The sequence below is a fragment of the Scyliorhinus torazame genome, chromosome 10 (genome assembly GCF_047496885.1).
Source record: "Scyliorhinus torazame isolate Kashiwa2021f chromosome 10, sScyTor2.1, whole genome shotgun sequence".
Lineage (NCBI taxonomy): Eukaryota > Metazoa > Chordata > Chondrichthyes > Carcharhiniformes > Scyliorhinidae > Scyliorhinus > Scyliorhinus torazame.
The window spans coordinates 45,209,164-45,227,274 of NC_092716.1; the positions used below are offsets into that span (position 1 = coordinate 45,209,164).

Consider the following 18,111-nt stretch of genomic DNA (forward strand, 5'->3'; position numbering starts at 1 on the left):
ACCATGAGAAAATGTAAACTTCCTCTTTATGAAGGAAATTTACCCTTTGTTGTAATTTGGTCTCAGTGGTTGATCAATTTATTTCAATCTTCCACATTTGGAGCCAAGCTGTCTAAACATCTACGTACAGTTTCAAAGCCAAATGGATTCTGATGAAGAAAAACAGAATCAAATAATTGCAACTTTTATGGCATATGTTCAAAAAATGTCATTCCATGTGTAATAACCTGATTTTTAACAGCAGATAACAGCAGATAGCCTGATTTTTAAAAAAAATTTTACAAGAACACTTGTAGCTGAAGCTATAAACAATTTATTAACATTAACTGTGGTCAAATATATACAAAACAATAGGTGAATAACAGTATTAATATGGACAAGCAACCTCTCTTCCAGCTCCTTAGTCAGTCTGAGGTCACCTGACTCTTAACATTTGCTTATATACTAATGAGACTCCTAGGCAGCATGGTGGCGGAGTGGTTAGCACTGCTGTCTCACAGCACCGAGGTCCCGGATTCGATCCCGGCTCTGGGTCACTGTCCGTGTGGAGAGCACATTTTCCCCGTGTCAGCATAGGTTTCGCCCCCACAACCCAAAGAGATGCAGGGCAGGTGGATTGGCCACACTAAATTGTGCCTTAATTGGAAAAAATGAATTGGGTACCCTAAATTTATTTTAAAAGACAATTGAGACTCCTAGTGGTCAGTCGGTGAATTACAACACAGCCATGATATCAGTACACCATGTACATTCATTTCATTTACAGATCACCAGACACCTGGGCTGGATGCTCCGCTGGCAGGATTCTCCCATTTTGCCAGCAGCCCAGGGGTTTCCTGACGGCGTGGGGCTGCCCCACAATGGGAAATCCCATTGGCCAGCCAGCAAAACAAAAGCATCCTGCCGGTTGGGTGAAACAGAAATGTGGCGGGGCGGAGAATCCAGGTCCGTATTTGAGGAACAAATAGAGCATAAACTTTATTTCCAATGTTTTTATTGAATTCAATCTAGACACACCATGAACTCAACTCTTTAAAATTCCTGAAGTCCTTCAGCATCGGTTCTAATTTTTAGAAGCTTATTTATACTGTCAGAAAATAAATTGTTCCATATATTTTTTTTGAAGCAGCTTATGTTTTTTCCATCTATGTAAACCAAGTCCTTTATATTTCTGTAAAGATGCATGGTAGTTCATGAAATGTATATCTACCTCCCTTCTTCCCTCCATATCTTTCTTCCTGCCCCTTTCATTTGTCCCTCCTTTCAGCCACTGTTCTTCTCCACCCCTCCCCTCCCCTCCCCATTTCTCTCTTTCCCCCGAACCGACCATTCTCGTCCCCTTTCCCCCGAACCGACCATTCTCGTCCCCTTTCCCCCGAGCCGACCATTCTCGTCCCCTTTCCCCCGAACCGACCATTCTCGTCCCCTTTTCCCCCGAACCGACCATTCTCGTCCCCTTTTCCCCCGAACCGACCATTCTCGTCCCCTTTTCCCCCGAACCGACCATTCTCGTCCCCTTTTCCCCCGAACCGACCATTCTCGTCCCCTTTTCCCCCGAACCGACCATTCTCATCCCCTTTTCCCCCGAACCGACCATTCTCGTCCCCTTTTCCCCCGAACCGACCATTCTCGTCCCCTTTTCCCCCGAACCGACCATTCTCGTCCCCTTTTCCCCCGAACCGACCATTCTCGTCCCCTTTTCCCCCGAACCGACCATTCTCGTCCCCTTTTCCCCCGAACCGACCATTCTCGTCCCCTTTTCTCCCGAACCGACCATTCTCGTCCCCTTTTCTCCCGAACCGACCATTCTCGTCCCCTTTTCCCCCGAACCGACCATTCTCGTCCCCTTTTCCCCCGAACCGACCATTCTCGTCCCCTTTTCCCCCGAACCGACCATTCTCGTCCCCTTTTCCCCCGAACCGACCATTCTCGTCCCCTTTTCCCCCGAACCGACCATTCTCGTCCCCTTTTCCCCCGAACCGACCATTCTCGTCCCCTTTTCCCCCGAACCGACCATTCTCGTCCCCTTTTCCCCCGAACCGACCATTCTCGTCCCCTTTTCCCCCGAACCGACCATTCTCGTCCCCTTTGTTGAAATCCGTGGCTGATGCTGGCAGATTTCTGGTGCTTCTTGTAAGAAGCCATCCTTTGTGTGAGCATGGATTATTCATGTTAAAATGTTATTTTTTTAAAATGCAAAATATATTGATTCAGGACCAAATGTTCACTGCTGTCAAGAGGTCACCATAGGGACTTCACAGACAGTAATCTTAGATGATTTGTTTTTCTCCTTTTCCGGAGAGGTAACTGTGTCCTTCGACTGAGTTCAACTAACTCTGCATGGAATTAATGGCAGAAGCCAGAATATTTCTCTTCTCATGTAAACCATGTGATGCATTTACCCACATGATCCTGTTAATCTCCATGCTCCTGCAAATAATTTGCCCAAGTAATTTTTGATGGTGACCATTAAAAGTGTTGAAAACATCTGGCGATCTTCACAAGGAGTTTGTTTTTGCAGATGTTTTTACTGAGCTGAATTACCGAATAGCTACTCTAATCCGCTGCAACTATTTAGTAAATCCCAGTTTGCTCTTGAATTAAGATCGCTTAAGACATTGCTGATTTGCAATATACAGTTTGCTGGCTGTGGTCTATTTCCAGACACATTCATCATTATTTTTTGTTCTGTTGTATTGAATTATAAGTACTAAAGATGTTGCAGCCAATACAATATCTTAATAGACCTGCAAGGTGGGTCTCCGTTTGTCTACATTCTCAACATTGTTAAATGCTTCCATAACAGCTATTGATCTTGATTTCTTTCCACATAATCAAATAAAATTAATATAGCTTAAATCTACTGAGCATTCTCTATTTGTACAGTGCATGGTTATATAGTGATCATACAGCTGACAATACACATTTTATTCCTTCTAATTTACTGAAGCCTATTCAGTGCATAAAAAGGAAATATAAGATGTGTTTTGGGAGGCTAGCGATTGTCTGTCTGACTTAAAGTCTGTCTTAAAAGTAAGAGTTATAAAGCCCAGCTAAACCGAATATTGGAATCTCTCATTTTGTCCTGGAAAATCTTCTCAAAATGTTCCTTCTGTTCCTCTGTAAAATGTTCCTTCCAGTCTCCAACAGCACCTAAGTAAAGAAAAGACAGAAGGATCATCATGCGGAGGGCAAAGGGAACCACCATATTCTAGCTGATTTAATCCAGTTAATTCAGCTAACCTTTCCTCATGAATTTTCCTCTATCGTGATCCATAATTTCTTTGGGAACGAGTGTGTAGTTGATCATCTGATTGTCCTTCATGTTTGTGAAGCTGCAGTGCCGCACAATTGTGTCGATTGTCTCTGGTAAAAGAGAATGTTCTAAAAAATTGCAGAGTTTTTCCACCGAATGTCTCAGGTCCTGTGAGAAATAACAAATTAAAATGAAGACTGGAAGAAAACACCACGTAACATTTTTAAATGTTTTCTTTTTGTTTTCCAAAGTCCTCTTGTCTAGCCCTTTAGCCAAAATTTCAACTGGCCCACATCCTCTTGGGTCTCGGGATGTATGTTTTATTGATGGTTGGCGTGTGACGTGTGAAAACGTTTGCCGGGGGGGGGGGGGTTTCCCACCTCCCTCGCGGCGTGGTTTCTGGCAGTGGAGGCTGCTCGGCCATTGGCCACTGGCAGGATCTCCTGGTCCCGCCAATGTCATGGTATTTTGCGTAACTCGCCCATCCTGCTGCTACGGAGCCCTTTGTGGAGGGTTGCCTTGGGCGGGACTGGAGAATCCCACCCTTTGTGGCATTTCAAAAAGAATTAAGCAGGGTGGTGCATTAAATCCAGTAATCACGTAACTGCAAGTGAGATAATTGGTCTTTCCGGTAGCCATCTCTGGAAAGACATTATAATAACCAGCTCACATCATAGGGGATACATCTGTTTATGGGACAACTGTTCAATCATTGAGAGCAAACAACAACAACAAAAATCCAACAAACGTTTAAATCTCTAAATTGGCAGAGTACTTTGCAAACTTGCAAAGTACTCTGCCAATTTAGAGATTTAAAACAGTTTGTTGGATTTTTTGTTGTTGTTTGCAAACTTGCAAAGTATTTCCCACAGTGAGAAAGAAGGTGATGATTTCAAGAGGGTATTGACAAGCAGAGCAATGGGCAGGCACATGGCAGATGAAATTTAATGCACTAAAAATGTGAAATGACAGTAGGAAGAATGGGGAAAGATGACCTAAAGTGAAGGATGCAATTCTAAAGAGGGAACCAGAGAACCTTGGGGTCTATCCTAACAAATTGTTGCTGGCAGGGTAGGCTGGGAAAGAGTTTGAAAGGCATCTTCCACAGGATGTGGACATTATTGGCTAGACCAGTATTTATTGCTAATCTGTTGAAGGTGGTGGCAAGCTGCCTTTTTGAACCGCTGAAGTCCTTGATGTGACCCTGAGCTTTCTAAACCAAGGAAGAGGAGTACAAGAGCAAGGAAGTTATGATAAATCTCGATGAAACACTGGTCTTGATTTTAATTCTGGGCACTGGACTTTAAAAAGAATGTGAAGCCTTTAGAGAGAGTGCAGAAAAGATTTGCGCAAATGGTTCTAAGCATGAGGTTAATCAGTTAAGTGGATATATTGGAGAAGTCAGACGACTTGTTCTTTTAAGAGGAGGTTTGGTATAGGTGCCCCGTGTATCTAGAAGTGTTGAGAACCAGAAGATACCCATTTAAGATGATTCGCAAAGAACCTTGGGCGACATGAAGTTTTTTTTCACAGCAAGTGTTTAAGACCTAGCATGCATTGCTTAAATGGTGCGTAAACCTCATTTAATTGAGGTTTTCAAAAGAACACTGGGTGAGTACCGAAGGAAAGAACTTTCAGGGCTATGGGGGAAAGGCCAAAGAATGGGACTAACACGCTTGTCCTTGCAGAGGGTCACCATGGACATGACTGGCCAAATGGCCTCCTTCAGTGTCGTATGATTCTTTGAGTGAAGCAGAATATAGCAAAGGTTTGAGATATAGGAAACATTTTTCATTAATTTGCTTATAAGTCTGCAAACATTCTAATTCAAATGTAATCGAGCAATTGTTGTTCACCAGCATAAACCACATAAAACCTCATTCCTACCTTCTTCAGCTCCTCATAGGTGATGAAAAAGAAGTTGAATTTTTCTCTGTGGCTTAGCCAGCCTTTTATGTGTTCAAACCATGATCCAAAATGCACTAAAATATGATGCAAGAATAACAGATTTAGACTTGACTATATTAAATTCTTTTGAGTTTGTGAAACAGAATTCCATTTCCAAACATTGGAGGTTATTTTGAAATTTTGCCTGTGAAATTCTTATGACACTACCACAATCTGTTATGCATAGATGCTTCAAACTGTAGGATTCTAAAATGAAATTGTGCCATCATGGTATAGAATTGAGTTTTTATCTTTCCTTGCCTTTCTTATTTACAAAGTTCTTTTAAATTCTGATTACGCATATTTGAATGTTTTCCCTTAATTCAGTGAAATATATTGTCTTAAAGATTAATCCCTTTAGAAATAAATAACATTTTTATACTTGATGCCTTAACATATTTCCAGAATCTTTCGAACACGTTATACCCAATATGTTGTTGTTTTTGTTCTAAGGCAAACAGGACAGTCAATATGTGCACAGCAGGATCCCACAATTAGCAACATTATTGTTAGATAGTAGAGGAATGATGGCTAGGTTAGTACTTTCTGTCTATTAATATGGGTGGAATGTTACCGATCCTGGAGTGGGAAGCGGAGCAGGGGGCCTGGTAAACAGTGGAGTATACCTGCCACTGTTCCCTGATGCAGTCCCACCACTTGGGAATTTTCAAGGAGGTGGGAAGCCAATTTGAAGGCCCAATTGGGTGCCATGATAGGACCACCAGTTTTTGCTGACAACCGAATGGCCCCCTTCCCCATGCGAGGGAGAAACTGCCAGATGAAGCCTGGGGTGTGAGAGGGACCATCAAAGCCAGATACTCCATGGCTCTTTTTCTGTGATTTTAACTCCCATCCATGGCCCCCAGAGGATGGACTCTTGAGGACTCTGCCTGCTTCAACAGTGCCCATCTCCTGAGCTGCTGGCAGTATGGAGTGCCCACCTGACGTCCTTAATTGGACAGCAGCCCTGCAGGTAACAGTTCAGAGTCCACCTTTGGTAAAATTGTCGAGCAGTCCCAGTGTAACTTTGGACCCTGATGTCAAGTCCCAAAGCTTGTGGTAATACCTGGCCTAATGTGCTCACATTGGAGGGTGACTTTGAATGAATGCATCACCTTCCAATTCAATATGTAAGGATGTGAATAAAGAAATCAAACCAATTTTGGAAAAATCCAATAACTGGTTGTTGAACTTAATATTCACAATCCCTCCTGTTCCTAATAAATTTGTGATATGTCAGTGGTTTATTACAACATAAACCTTAAACTACAATTTCACAAAGCCACAATTTCACAACTTTGAGGACAGTGTATTTATGTTACAGTTCCTGTTGTTCAACGTCCAGATAATTTGACTTGCATTTTTGGATCTCACTTCTGTGCAATGTAAGGAATGAATTCATCAGACAAGGGCACAAAGGAAAGCACTTCCTCGCTGTGCTTTCTGGTTAGTAAACATTAAGTACAAATTATATTTCTTCATGTTCATGAGGAAATGTGCAAGTCATCATCATGGCTGTAAGCGTCTCCAATTATTGCCGAACAGCTTCCTTTAAAGGACAGAATTCTTATTACATTGGTGAGAAGGTTAAAATGTCGGCTATAGAAATCTCCATATACATCGACTTTTGGAAGTAAATTAAATAAGGTCAAAATGTGTACCTTCTCCAAGTAAAAAATTTTCCAGAAATTCTCCAAAAGTTCCAGGCTCTGGCAGGAAGTTTGCAAGGTTGTGGAAATGATAAAATGAAACGACTATGTCCATTGGATTTCTTGCAACATAAATCACCTGTGTGATGGGGAGAGAATGATAGAATTAGAAACCTCTGAAAGAGCCAAACCAACCTGTGTATTAAGGGGTAATTTAGCATAGCCGATCCACCTTGGGAGGGAGCACCTGAGGAATCCCACGCAGACATGGGGAGAATATACAATCTCCACACAGACCGTAACTCACAGCCAGAATTGAACCCGGATCCTTGATGCTGTGAGGCAGGAGTCCTAACCGCTATACCACCAAGCTGCCCACATGCTCTGGTGTCGCCCACCCGCATGATGTGTTCAGCGAATTGGAAAATATTTTGATACAGCAGAAATGGTACCATGGTTTTGAAATTCCATTTGGTGACATGCTGATGCCGTTAAATCTCGCGAGGGGCCTCTCATGAGATTTACAACACTAGGAACGCCTTGAGACGTTCAGATTTACATATTTAAGTGAGCCATTAAGCTGATTTAAATATGTTGGCGCCCGATTCTCTCTGCCTCGGAACATGCCTGGGAGACCGTGCCTAGGAGACCTCGCCATGGTGTCGTTTAGCACTGGTGTGCACAGATGTGAACCAGGCGTAACTGCACCTGGGGTGGTCTGACTGGCCATCAGAGGCCCGTGGGTGGTTGGGTTCTGCGTAGGGTGGTAACCTGGCACTCCTGCCACCTGGGAACCTTGGTAAGGCATCGGGCCCGGGGGGTGCCATGTCCGTAAGAGGTGGGATGAGCGGGGGCTTGAGGACCTCCTAAGAGGTATGTTGGTGGTATCAGGCGGCCACGGTGGAGAGTCAGAGGGGGGTTCGAGAGACTGGGTGGCATTTATAAATGGCACCCAGATCTCTTCCTGCTCATCCGTGCAGGAAATTGGGGAAGTGCAACCTCGGCGGAGCATTCCTCACTGAGACCAAAAAAAAACGAATCCCATTTGATAGTGGGCTTGTTCTGGGCGCTACAAGTCCGAGAGACACCCTGCCGGATGTGCCCAAAACGGGACTGTAAGTCGTACCCAGTGCTTTTTCTTTAAAGTTTTATTCTTTTCTCAGACTTAATAAGCCGATGCGCAGTGTGGCCATGGCAAGCCCTTAATCTATCCCCTTGCTTTCTCCAAAAAACAATTCCAATTCAAACAGAATCTAATTCACGGTTCCCACAAACTAGACCCAAGCAGACAAGAACCGCTTTTACACCTGACCTCTGGCTTGATTCTACCAAAAGGTCATAAATAAGTTAAATGAAGACTGCTTGGACACAGTTGCCTTCAATTCTGAGCTGTAAGGATTGGGTGACTCAGCACCCCCATCAAATCCAACCCAACCGAACAGCAAAAGAGCCCTTGGCTAGCTAAAAGCTTTGTCTGGAATGCACTCGGCAAATATTAATTAGTTCCAAGTGGCAAATCGTATAAAACCTGGCATGTAGAAAGTTTAATTGCGATGGCTGGTGCATAAGAAGTGAAACTATTCATATAGTTTGGTATAAGAACGAAGTCAAAGCTGTTTACTGCCATATCCAATCTGGGTACGCTTGACTCTGACGCTGGGTGGCGAAAATTAATAAATGTTTAATTTCTCCGTATTAATATTCGTAATAAAACATCAATTATAAACAAATCACATTCTATACAGCAATGTTGAGCTGGCTGAACCAAGTTCAGATTTGCTTTTGGAACACATGTAACTGCTCACTAGCTGCAAAGTTCTTAAAAAAAAGTATCAGATGATATTGTCTGTCAGAAATCCAGGACGTACTGACTGCCCCATTGTATTAGCAAATTCATCAGGTAATCTTTAAAGTACAATAGGACATTACATCCTTTCCTCGAGCCATAAGCAGGCTCTCAAAAAATTGTTTATTTTGAATTAAAAGTATAAAAACAAGGTGTTCCGGGTGCGGCGATGACGAGCTAAGTCGCACGTTTCGGCAGCTCCCGGTGGAAAGGACTTTTGGGCTCTTAATAGGAGCCCCAACGGCAATTTTAACGGCTAAAAACACTGTGCGGTAAACCAGAAGGGAATCCCCCCTGGACACGGATGGAAAAAGGAGAGGAAAGTGGCCGGATTGCGGTGGATCCTCTAGAGCAGCGGCCAGGAAGGCAGGCACAAAGCAAGATGGCGTTGCAAGGAGGCAGTTTAATATGGGGCCTTGACCAACAAGTGTTCCTGCGGCGTTGCGTGGAAGAACTTAAAAAGGAGATGAAGAAGGAGCTGTTGGCCCCGATATTACAGGCGATTGAAGGGCTAAAGGAGGAGCAAAAGACCCAGGAGCAGGAGCTTTGGGTCGTGAAGGCAAAGGCTGCTGAGAATGAGGATGACATACAGGGCCTGGTGGTGAAGACAGAGATGCACGAGGCACAACACAAAAGGTGTGTGGAAAGGCTGGAGGTGCTGGAGAATAATGCGAGGAGGAAGAATTTAAGGATTCTTGGTCTTCCCGAAGGTGCAGAAGGGGCGGACGTCAGGGCATATGGGTGCACGATGCTGCACTCGTTAATGGGATCGGAGGCCCCGACGGGCCCAATGGAGGTGGAGGGAGCCTATCGAGTTATGGCGCGAAGACCGAGGGCTGGAGAAATTCCTCTAGCCATAGTGGTGAGATTTCTCCGATATAAGGACAGAGAGATGGTCCTCAGATGGGCAAAGAAAACTCGGAGCAGTAGGTGGGAGAACGCGGTGATCCGCGTATATCAAGATTGGAGTGCGGAGGTGGCGAGAAGGAGGGCAAGCTTTAATCGGGCCAAGGCGGTGCTGCACAAAAGGAAGGTTAAATTTGGAATGCTGCAGCCGGCAAGACTGTGGGTCACACATCAAGGGAAACACCACTACTTTGAAACGGCAGAAGAGGCGTGGACATTTATTGTCGAGGAGAAACTGGAATAAGCGGGCTAGAAAAAGAACGTTTGGGACAAAGTGGTGGGGCGAATATGTGGGGTGAAGAGGGGGAAAAGGGGGAAGAGATGATTTCCCAAGTTGTTAATCCTGCGACCCTGTAACTTTTCTCTCTTCCCCATGTCGGGGGGGAGGGAGGATGAGGAGCTGGGGGCGCCGGCCATTGGGGGCGGGGCCAAATGGGAAGCGCGGGCTTTGTTCCCGCGCTATGGTAATCATGGCGGAAACAGGGAAGCAGGAAGGAGGGGGCCTCGCACAGTGGGAGCCGAGGTCACGGGGGGAAGCCGAGGTCGGCTAGAGTTTGCTGACTTCTGGGAGCAACATGGGGGGTGCAATTACGCTAGTGAGGGATCTAGCGGGGGGGGGGTTAACTGGGTTGCTGCTGCTGGGGAGAAGGGGGAGCTGGTATGGGGTGGGGTGGTTGGGGCGGGAGGGCGCCGTTGGGGGGAGATACGGCTACGTGGGAACCGGGTGAGGAGCTGGATTGAAAAAGGAGATGGCTAGTCGACAAGGGGGGGGGGGGGGTAAAGAGCCCCCCAACCCGGCTGATCACGTGGAATGTGAGAGGGCTGAACAGGCCGATAAAGAGGGCATGGGTACTCGCACACCTAAAGAAACTTAAGGCAGATGTGGTTATGCTGCAGGAGACGCATCTGAAACTGATAGACCAGGTCAGACTACGCAAAGGATGGGTGGGGCAGGTATTTCATTCGGGGCTAGACGCAAAAAACAGGGGGGTGGCTATACTAGTGGGGAAGCGGGTAATGTTTGAGGCAAAGACCATAGTGGCGGATAGTGGGGGCAGATACGTGATGGTGAGTGGCAAATTGCAAGGGGAGGCGGTGGTCTTAGTGAACGTATATGCCCCGAACTGGGATGATGCCAACTTTATGAGGCGTATGTTAGGACGTATCCCGGACCTAGAGGTGGGGAAGTTGGTAAAGGGTGGAGATTTTAATACGGTGCTGGACCCAGGGCTGGACAGATCGAGGTCCAGGACCGGAAGGAGGCCGGCTGCAGCTAGGGTGCTTAAGGACTTTATGGAGCAGATGGGAGGAGTAGACCCCTGGAGATTTAGTAGACCTAGGAGTAAGGAGTTTTCGTTTTTCTCCTATGTCCACAAGGTTTATTCACGGATAGACTTTTTTGTTTTGGGAAGGGCACTGATCCCGAAGGTGTCGGGGACGGAGTACACGGCTATAGCTATTTCGGATCACGCTCCACATTGGGTGGACCTGGAGATAGGGGAGGAAAAAGAACAGCGTCCACCCTGGAGAATGGACATGGGATTATTGACAGATGAGGGGGTGTGTTTAAGGGTGAGGGGGTGTATTGAAAGGTACTTGGAACTCAATGATAATGGGGAGGTTCAGGTGGGAGTGGTCTGGGAGGCGCTGAAGGCAGTGGTTAGAGGGGAGCTGATATCTATTAGGGCACATAAAGGAAAGCAGGAGGGTAGGGAAAGGGAGTGGTTGTTGAAAGAAGTTCTGAGGGTGGACAGACAATATGCGGAGGCACCGGAGGAGGGACTGTACAGGGAAAGGCAAAGGCTACATGTAGAATTTGACTTGTTGACTACGGGTAATGCAGAGGCACAATGGAGGAAGGCACAGGGTGTACAGTACGAATATGGGGAGAAGGCGAGCAGGTTGCTGGCCCACCAACTGAGGAAAAGGGGAGCAGCGAGGGAGATAGGGGGGGGTGAGAGATAAGGAGGGAGAGATGGAGCGGGGAGCGGAGAGAGTGAATGGAGTGTTCAAGGCATTTTATGAAAGGAGGCTGGAGAGGAAATTGCTGAGGCCTTGACAGAAATCTTTGGATCCTCGCTGTCTTCAGGGGATGTCCCGGAGGACTGGAGAATAGCCAATGTTGTTCCTCTGTTTAAGAAGGGTAGCAAGGATAATCCCGGGAACTACAGGCCGGTGAGCCTTACTTCAGTGGTAGGGAAATTACTGGAGAGAATTCTTCGAGACAGGATCTACTCCCATTTGGAAGCAAATGGACGTATTAGTGAGAGGCAGCACGGTTTTGTGAAGGGGAGGTCGTGTCTCACTAACTTGATAGAGTTTTTCGAGGAGGTCACTAAGATGATTGATGCAGGTAGGGCAGTAGATGTTGTCTATATGGACTTCAGTAAGGCCTTTGACAAGGTCCCTCATGGTAGACTATTACAAAAGGTGAAGTCACACGGGATCAGGGGTGAGCTGGCAAGGTGGATACAGAACTGGCTAGGCCATAGAAGGCAGAGAGTAGCAATGGAGGGATGCTTTTCTAATTGGAGGGCTGTGACCAGTGGTGTTCCACAGGGATCAGTGCTGGGACCTTTGCTCTTTGTAGTATATATAAATGATTTGGAAGAAAATGTAACTGGTCTGATTAGTAAGTTTGCAGACGACACAAAGGTTGGTGGAATTGCGGATAGCGATGAGGACTGTCGGAGGATACAGCAGGATTTAGATTGTCTGGAGACTTGGGCGGAGAGATGGCAGATGGAGTTTAATCCGGACAAATGTGAGGTAATGCATTTTGGAAGGTCTAATGCAGGTAGGGAATATACAGTGAATGGTAGAATCCTCAAGAGTATTGAAAGTCAAAGAGATCTAGGAGTACAGGTCCACAGGTCATTGAAAGGGGCAACACAGGTGGAGAAGGTAGTCAAGAAGGCGTACGGCATGCTTGCCTTCATTGGCCGGGGCATTGAGTATAAGAATTGGCAAGTCATGTTGCAGCTGTATAGAACCTTAGTTAGGCCACACTTGGAGTATAGTGTTCAATTCTGGTCGCCACACTACCAGAAGGATGTGGAGGCTTTAGAGAGGGTGCAGAAGAGATTTACCAGAATGTTGCCTGGTATGGAGGGCATTAGCTATGAGGAGCGGTTGAATAAACTCGGTTTGTTCTCACTGGAACGAAGGAGGTTGAGGGGAGACCTGATAGAGGTATACAAAATTATGAGGGGCATAGACAGAGTGGATAGTCAGAGGTTTTTCCCCAGGGTAGAGGGGTCAATTACTAGGGGGCATAGGTTTAAGGTGAGAGGGGCAAGGTTTAGAGTAGAGGCAAGTTTTTTACGCAGAGGGTAGTGGGTGCCTGGAACTCGCTACCGGAGGAGGTAGTGGAAGCAGGGACGATAGGGACATTTAAGGGGCATCTTGACAAATATATGAATAGGATGGGAATAGAAGGATACGGACCCAGGAAGTGTAGAAGATTGTAGTTTAGTCAGGCAGCATGGTTGGCACGGGCTTGGAGGGCCGAAGGGCCTGTTCCTGTGCTGTACATTTCTTTGTTCGTTGTTGTTTGTTTGTGAAGGGGAGACAGCTGAATACAAATATACGGAGGCTGCTAGGGGTAATGATGATGCCCCCACCAGAGGGGGAAGCGGAGATAGTGGTGGCGATGGATGCCGAGAAAGCATTTGATAGAGTGGAGTGGGATTATTTGTGGGAGGTGCTGAGGAGATTTGGCTTTGGAGATGGGTATATCAGATGGGTACAGTTGCTGTATAGGGCCCCGATAGCGAGCGTGGTCACGAATGGACGGGGGTCGGCTCCATAGAGGGACGAGGCAGGGATGTCCTCTGTCCCCGTTATTGTTTGCACTGGCGATTGAGCCCCTGGTCATAGCATTGAGGGGTTCCAGGAAGTGGAGGGGAGTACTCAGGGGAGGAGAAGAACACCGGGTATCTCTGTATGCGGATGATTTGTTGCTATATGTGGCGGACCCGGCGGAGGGGATGCCAGAGATAATGCGGATACTTGGGGAGTTTGGGGATTTTTCAGGGTATAAATTGAACATGGGGAAAAGTGAGTTGTTTGTGGTGCATCCAGGGGAGCAGAGCAGAGAAATAGAGGATTTACCGTTGAGGAAGGTAACAAGGGACTTTCGGTACTTGGGGATCCAGATAGCCAAGAATTGGGGTACATTACATAGGCTTAATTTAACGCGGTTGGTGGAACAGATGGAGGAGGACTTTAAGAGATGGGACATGGTGTCCCTGTCACTGGCAGGTAGGGTGCAGGTGGTTAAAATGGTGGTCCTCCCGAGATTCCTTTTTGTGTTTCAGTGCCTCCCGTTGGTGGTCACGAAGGCTTTTTTCAAAAGAATCGAGAAGAGTATTATGAGTTTTGTGTGGGCCGGGGGGGCTGGCACTACCGAGCCTAAGTGAGTACTACTGGGCCGCCAATATTTCAATGGTGTGTAAGTGGATGGGAGAAGAGGAGGGAACGGCGTGGAAGAGATTGGAGAGGCGTCCTGCAGGGGGACTAGCCTACAAGCTATGGTGACGGCACCGTTGCCGTTCTCACCGAAGAAATACACCACAAGCCCGGTGGTGGTGGCTACATTGAAAATTTGGGGGCAGTGGAGACGGCATAGGGGAAAGACGGGAGCCTCGGTGCGGTCTCCGATAAGAAATAACCATAGGTTTGTTCCGGGGAGAATGGATGGGGGATTTGGAGCATGGCAAAGAGCAGGGGTAGCACAATTGAGAGATCTCTTCGTAGATGGGACGTTTGCGAGTCTGGGAGCGCTGACGGAAAAATATGGGTTGCCCCAAGGGAATGCATTTCGGTATATGCAACTGAGGGCTTTTGCAAAGCAACAGGTGAGGGAATTCCCGCAGCTCCCGATGCAGGAGGTGCAGGATAGAGTGATCTCCGAGACATGGGTGGGGGATGGTAAGGTGTCGGACATATATAGGGAAATGAGGGACGAGGGGGAGATCATGGTAGATGAGCTGAAAGGGAAATGGGAAGAAGAGCAGGGGGAGGAGATTGAGGAGGGGCTGTGGGCTGATGCCCTACGTAGGATAAACTCATCGTCCTCGTGTGCCAGGCTAAGCCTGATACAATTTAAGGTGTTACACAGGGCGCATATGACTGGAGCACGGCTCAGTAAATTTTTTGGGGTAGAGGATAGGTGTGCGAGATGCTCGCGAAGCCCAGCGAATCACACCCACATGTTCTGGTCATGCCCGGCACTACAGGGGTTTTGGGTGGGGGTGGCAAAGGTGCTTTCGAAGGTGGTGGGGTCCAGGTCGAACCAAGCTGGGGGTTGGCTATATTTGGGGTTGCAGAAGAGCCAGGAGTGCAGGAGGTGAGAGAGGCTGATGTTTTGGCCTTTGCGTCCCTAGTAGCCCGGCGCAGGATATTGTTAATGTGGAAGGAAGCCAAACCCCCGGGTGTGGAGACCTGGATAAACGACATGGCAGGGTTTATAAAGTTAGAACGGATTAAGTTCATACTAAGGGGTTCGGCTCAAGGGTTAACCAGGCGGTGGTAACCGTTCGTCGACTACCTCACAGAAAGATAGAGGGAATGGAAAAGAAGAAGACAACAGCAGCAACCCAGGGGGGAGGGGGGGGGGGGGGGGGAGGAATCGGACGGACTCTCAGGGATGTTATTGTATATGTATAGGCACTTGTTTTAGGTAATGTCTATTGGACTGTTGGATTGTATCTTTGGAGAGTATTTATTTTTGACAAGGCAGTTGCCATTTAATTTGGTTTTTGTTTCTGTTCATATATTATTTATTTATTTGTTTAAAACTGGCCACTGTTATTTATATTGCTTTATTGTTGTTTAAAAGAAACACTACGTACTGTTATGTTTGGCCAAAAAATCTTGAATAAAATATATATATTTTTTTAAGTATAAAAACAAAAAGAAACCAGTTAAAACAAGTGCCATGCAACTTTTCAACAGTCCTTGCTAAAGTGGAATTCTAGCAGTTAACTCATAACCACAAGTTGATTCTGGCTAATGCTGTGCTTTGATTGGTATGCTACGTTTTGTTTCAGTCGAACCTAGCCTCAAAATCGAAAAAAACATTAATGCTACTTTTTCACCCACGCTCAGGAGGAAGTACAAACCTGTCGGAAGTTAAAATCTGCAAAAGTGCAACGTCAAACTGGCTTTTACTACAGTGATATTTCTGGAAGATCTTTTATAAATAGTGTCAAGTTACAGTTTTGAAACAGCCTGTACTTGCAATCTGGCTGCTCCGAGTTTGCGTACCTTTGCATTAGATTGTTTGAGGGACTTGGAGAGGATATGTTGGGGAAGGTGCGTGGTGATAATTCGATGGTCTAATTTGTCCTGCAGAACATCCTCACAATAATAATGTTCCAGCCATGGAGTTCGAAGCCAGTTTGGAATGGTTTTAGCTGGTGTCTGGTTTCCATCACTGTAAATAAGTGTGAGAATCTCCTGCATCCATGTTGTACCTATGGAAGTTAAGCCAGTTGAATTACTGCATTACATCAATCAACCAGGATCACTTGTAAATGAAATGGTTGCAGCAGCTCAATCTATTACTATAATGATGCAATGCAGTGTGCAGAACTACCAATGACAAAGCTGAATAGGGTTGTAGACTTTGGATTCCTGGTTTTGTTTAAACCTTGGCTCATATTAAACTTTGGTTCCAGAACCTTTGCCCCTGATTTTTCAGCAACCTGGTGCATTGGAGCAGGCGCTAACACTGGTGCAATGCCAGCTCCCTACAGTTAGTCTCCGTTTTACTTTGTTAATTCTTGGATATCATTCTTTAATGCACACAGGTATAGTTTATTTCTCTTAAATGCTCATTGATAATAGATCATGAAATGCAGACCAAGACATTGGCAGGGTTCAATTATGGTTCCACGATACCGTCTTATTTTTCAAAGCCTGTATCTCTAATGATTGGATCAGAGCTGGGTTGAACAACTAGGATTGTTTTTAAACTCCAAACATGAACCATTTGGCAGCTCTCTGCAATGGTTAGATCCTCTGTACCTGTGAAGAGCTAAATCGAGGAAACAATTGAGCTGTACGCTGTTCAGACCATCTGCACACCCACTCACTGGCAACTAGTACAATAAAATAAATTTAAAATATAGAACAAATAGGATACCTCCCTCGCCATCCTAAGATATGTATGCACACACATACAAATCATGTTCAACAAATACAAAACACGTGTGAAAACCCCATGGCACACAGGTTGTGACAGTCGACAACTACATCTGTGTAATATCTCATTGTAAAATATTTACAGTACTTTACCATATTTAAATAGAGCACTGACAGGGGAGGCGGTAGAGTAGTGGCATTGTCTCTGGTCTAATAATCCAGGCAGCCAGGATAATGCTCTGGGGACCCAGGATCGAATCGCGCCACGGCAGATGGTGAAATTTGTATTACATGAAAATCTGGAATTAAAAGTCTAATGATGACCATGAAATCATTGTTCATTGTCGTAAAAACCCATCTGGTTCACTCATGTCCTTTAGGGAAGGAAATCTTCCAGCCTAACCGTGACTCCAGATCCACAGCAATGGTTGGCTCTTTTTTTTAAAATGCGACTCATTTTGAGGGCAATTAGGGATGGGCAACAAATGCCTGCGACGCCCATATCCCATGAATGAATAAAGGAAAAAAAAGTTGTCAGAATTCAGCATTTGGGGTTAAAAGAATACACAAAGTAGCAATTGACCACCAAGGTACTGGCATATACAGATGCTCTTACCTGATTTGGGGTACGTAACGATAAGTGTGTCAGTATCATGAAACTTGAACTCCTCGGCGAATCGCATCGACTGAGCTGAGTGCAGATGTCCTGGAAAGTTGATGCCAGAGTACCGCAATGTCACATCCAGATTAGCCATGGCTGCTTACCGCGTGTGACCAGCTGCGCTCAAGCTTTCTATTTAAGTCTTGATAACAGGAAGTCAAACCCATTCGTACAAGAAAAAAAAAGTGGTTAGATCTGAGGCTTTCTCCTTTTTTGTGGCATTTAAGGAATGTTTTCCCTCCTTAGCAACAGTCACTCATGCTCCAGTGAGTCAATTCCAAGCGTGTGGTTATCACGGAGGGCGTTAGAGCCGAATATGGTCCCAACCTTACAGCCAGGAGTTGCCTTGTTAGTTCTTTAGTAACAATTAATTGACTTAAAAAATGCTTCCTGTTACTATTAATTTGACACTTCGGCATAAACTTGTGGAAGTCAACAGACCATATGCGATAAGCTAAAGCATATCTATTGCAATAAATGGATTGAAAATGTACTTAGTTCAAGAACACTTTCCTTACCCTTCAGTTAAATCTCAGAATAACGGATAGCAAAAGGACATACTCGAATGATATAAAAAGAACCTGATCGATTTTGTGTCACCAATGAAAGATATCTCAGAATGGTTCATTACTGAGCGATGCTGATGCTATTTTTGAAGAAGTTACTAAAGTTGCCTTGAATTTGGTATAAAACCAGC

At 45.6% G+C, this 18,111-nt stretch overlaps 2 protein-coding genes across 2 annotated transcripts; both read right to left on the bottom strand.

Moving 5' to 3' along the window:
• Nucleotides 1-83: 83 nt before the first annotated feature.
• On the bottom strand, nucleotides 84-2,171 carry LOC140430217 (uncharacterized). Its single transcript, XM_072517654.1, has 2 exons — nucleotides 1,386-2,171; nucleotides 84-149 (listed from the first exon to the last, which is right to left on the bottom strand). Exons 1-2 carry the CDS (start codon nucleotides 2,169-2,171, stop codon nucleotides 84-86), a joined length of 852 nt encoding a protein of 283 aa, XP_072373755.1.
• Nucleotides 2,009-17,511, bottom strand: sult5a1 (sulfotransferase family 5A, member 1). Its single transcript, XM_072518054.1, has 6 exons — nucleotides 17,370-17,511; nucleotides 15,875-16,083; nucleotides 6,865-6,991; nucleotides 5,144-5,238; nucleotides 3,244-3,424; nucleotides 2,009-3,153 (listed from the first exon to the last, which is right to left on the bottom strand). Exons 1-6 carry the CDS (start codon nucleotides 17,506-17,508, stop codon nucleotides 3,041-3,043), a joined length of 864 nt encoding a protein of 287 aa, XP_072374155.1. The 5' UTR covers nucleotides 17,509-17,511; the 3' UTR covers nucleotides 2,009-3,040.
• Between the last annotated feature and the right edge of the window lie 600 nt (nucleotides 17,512-18,111).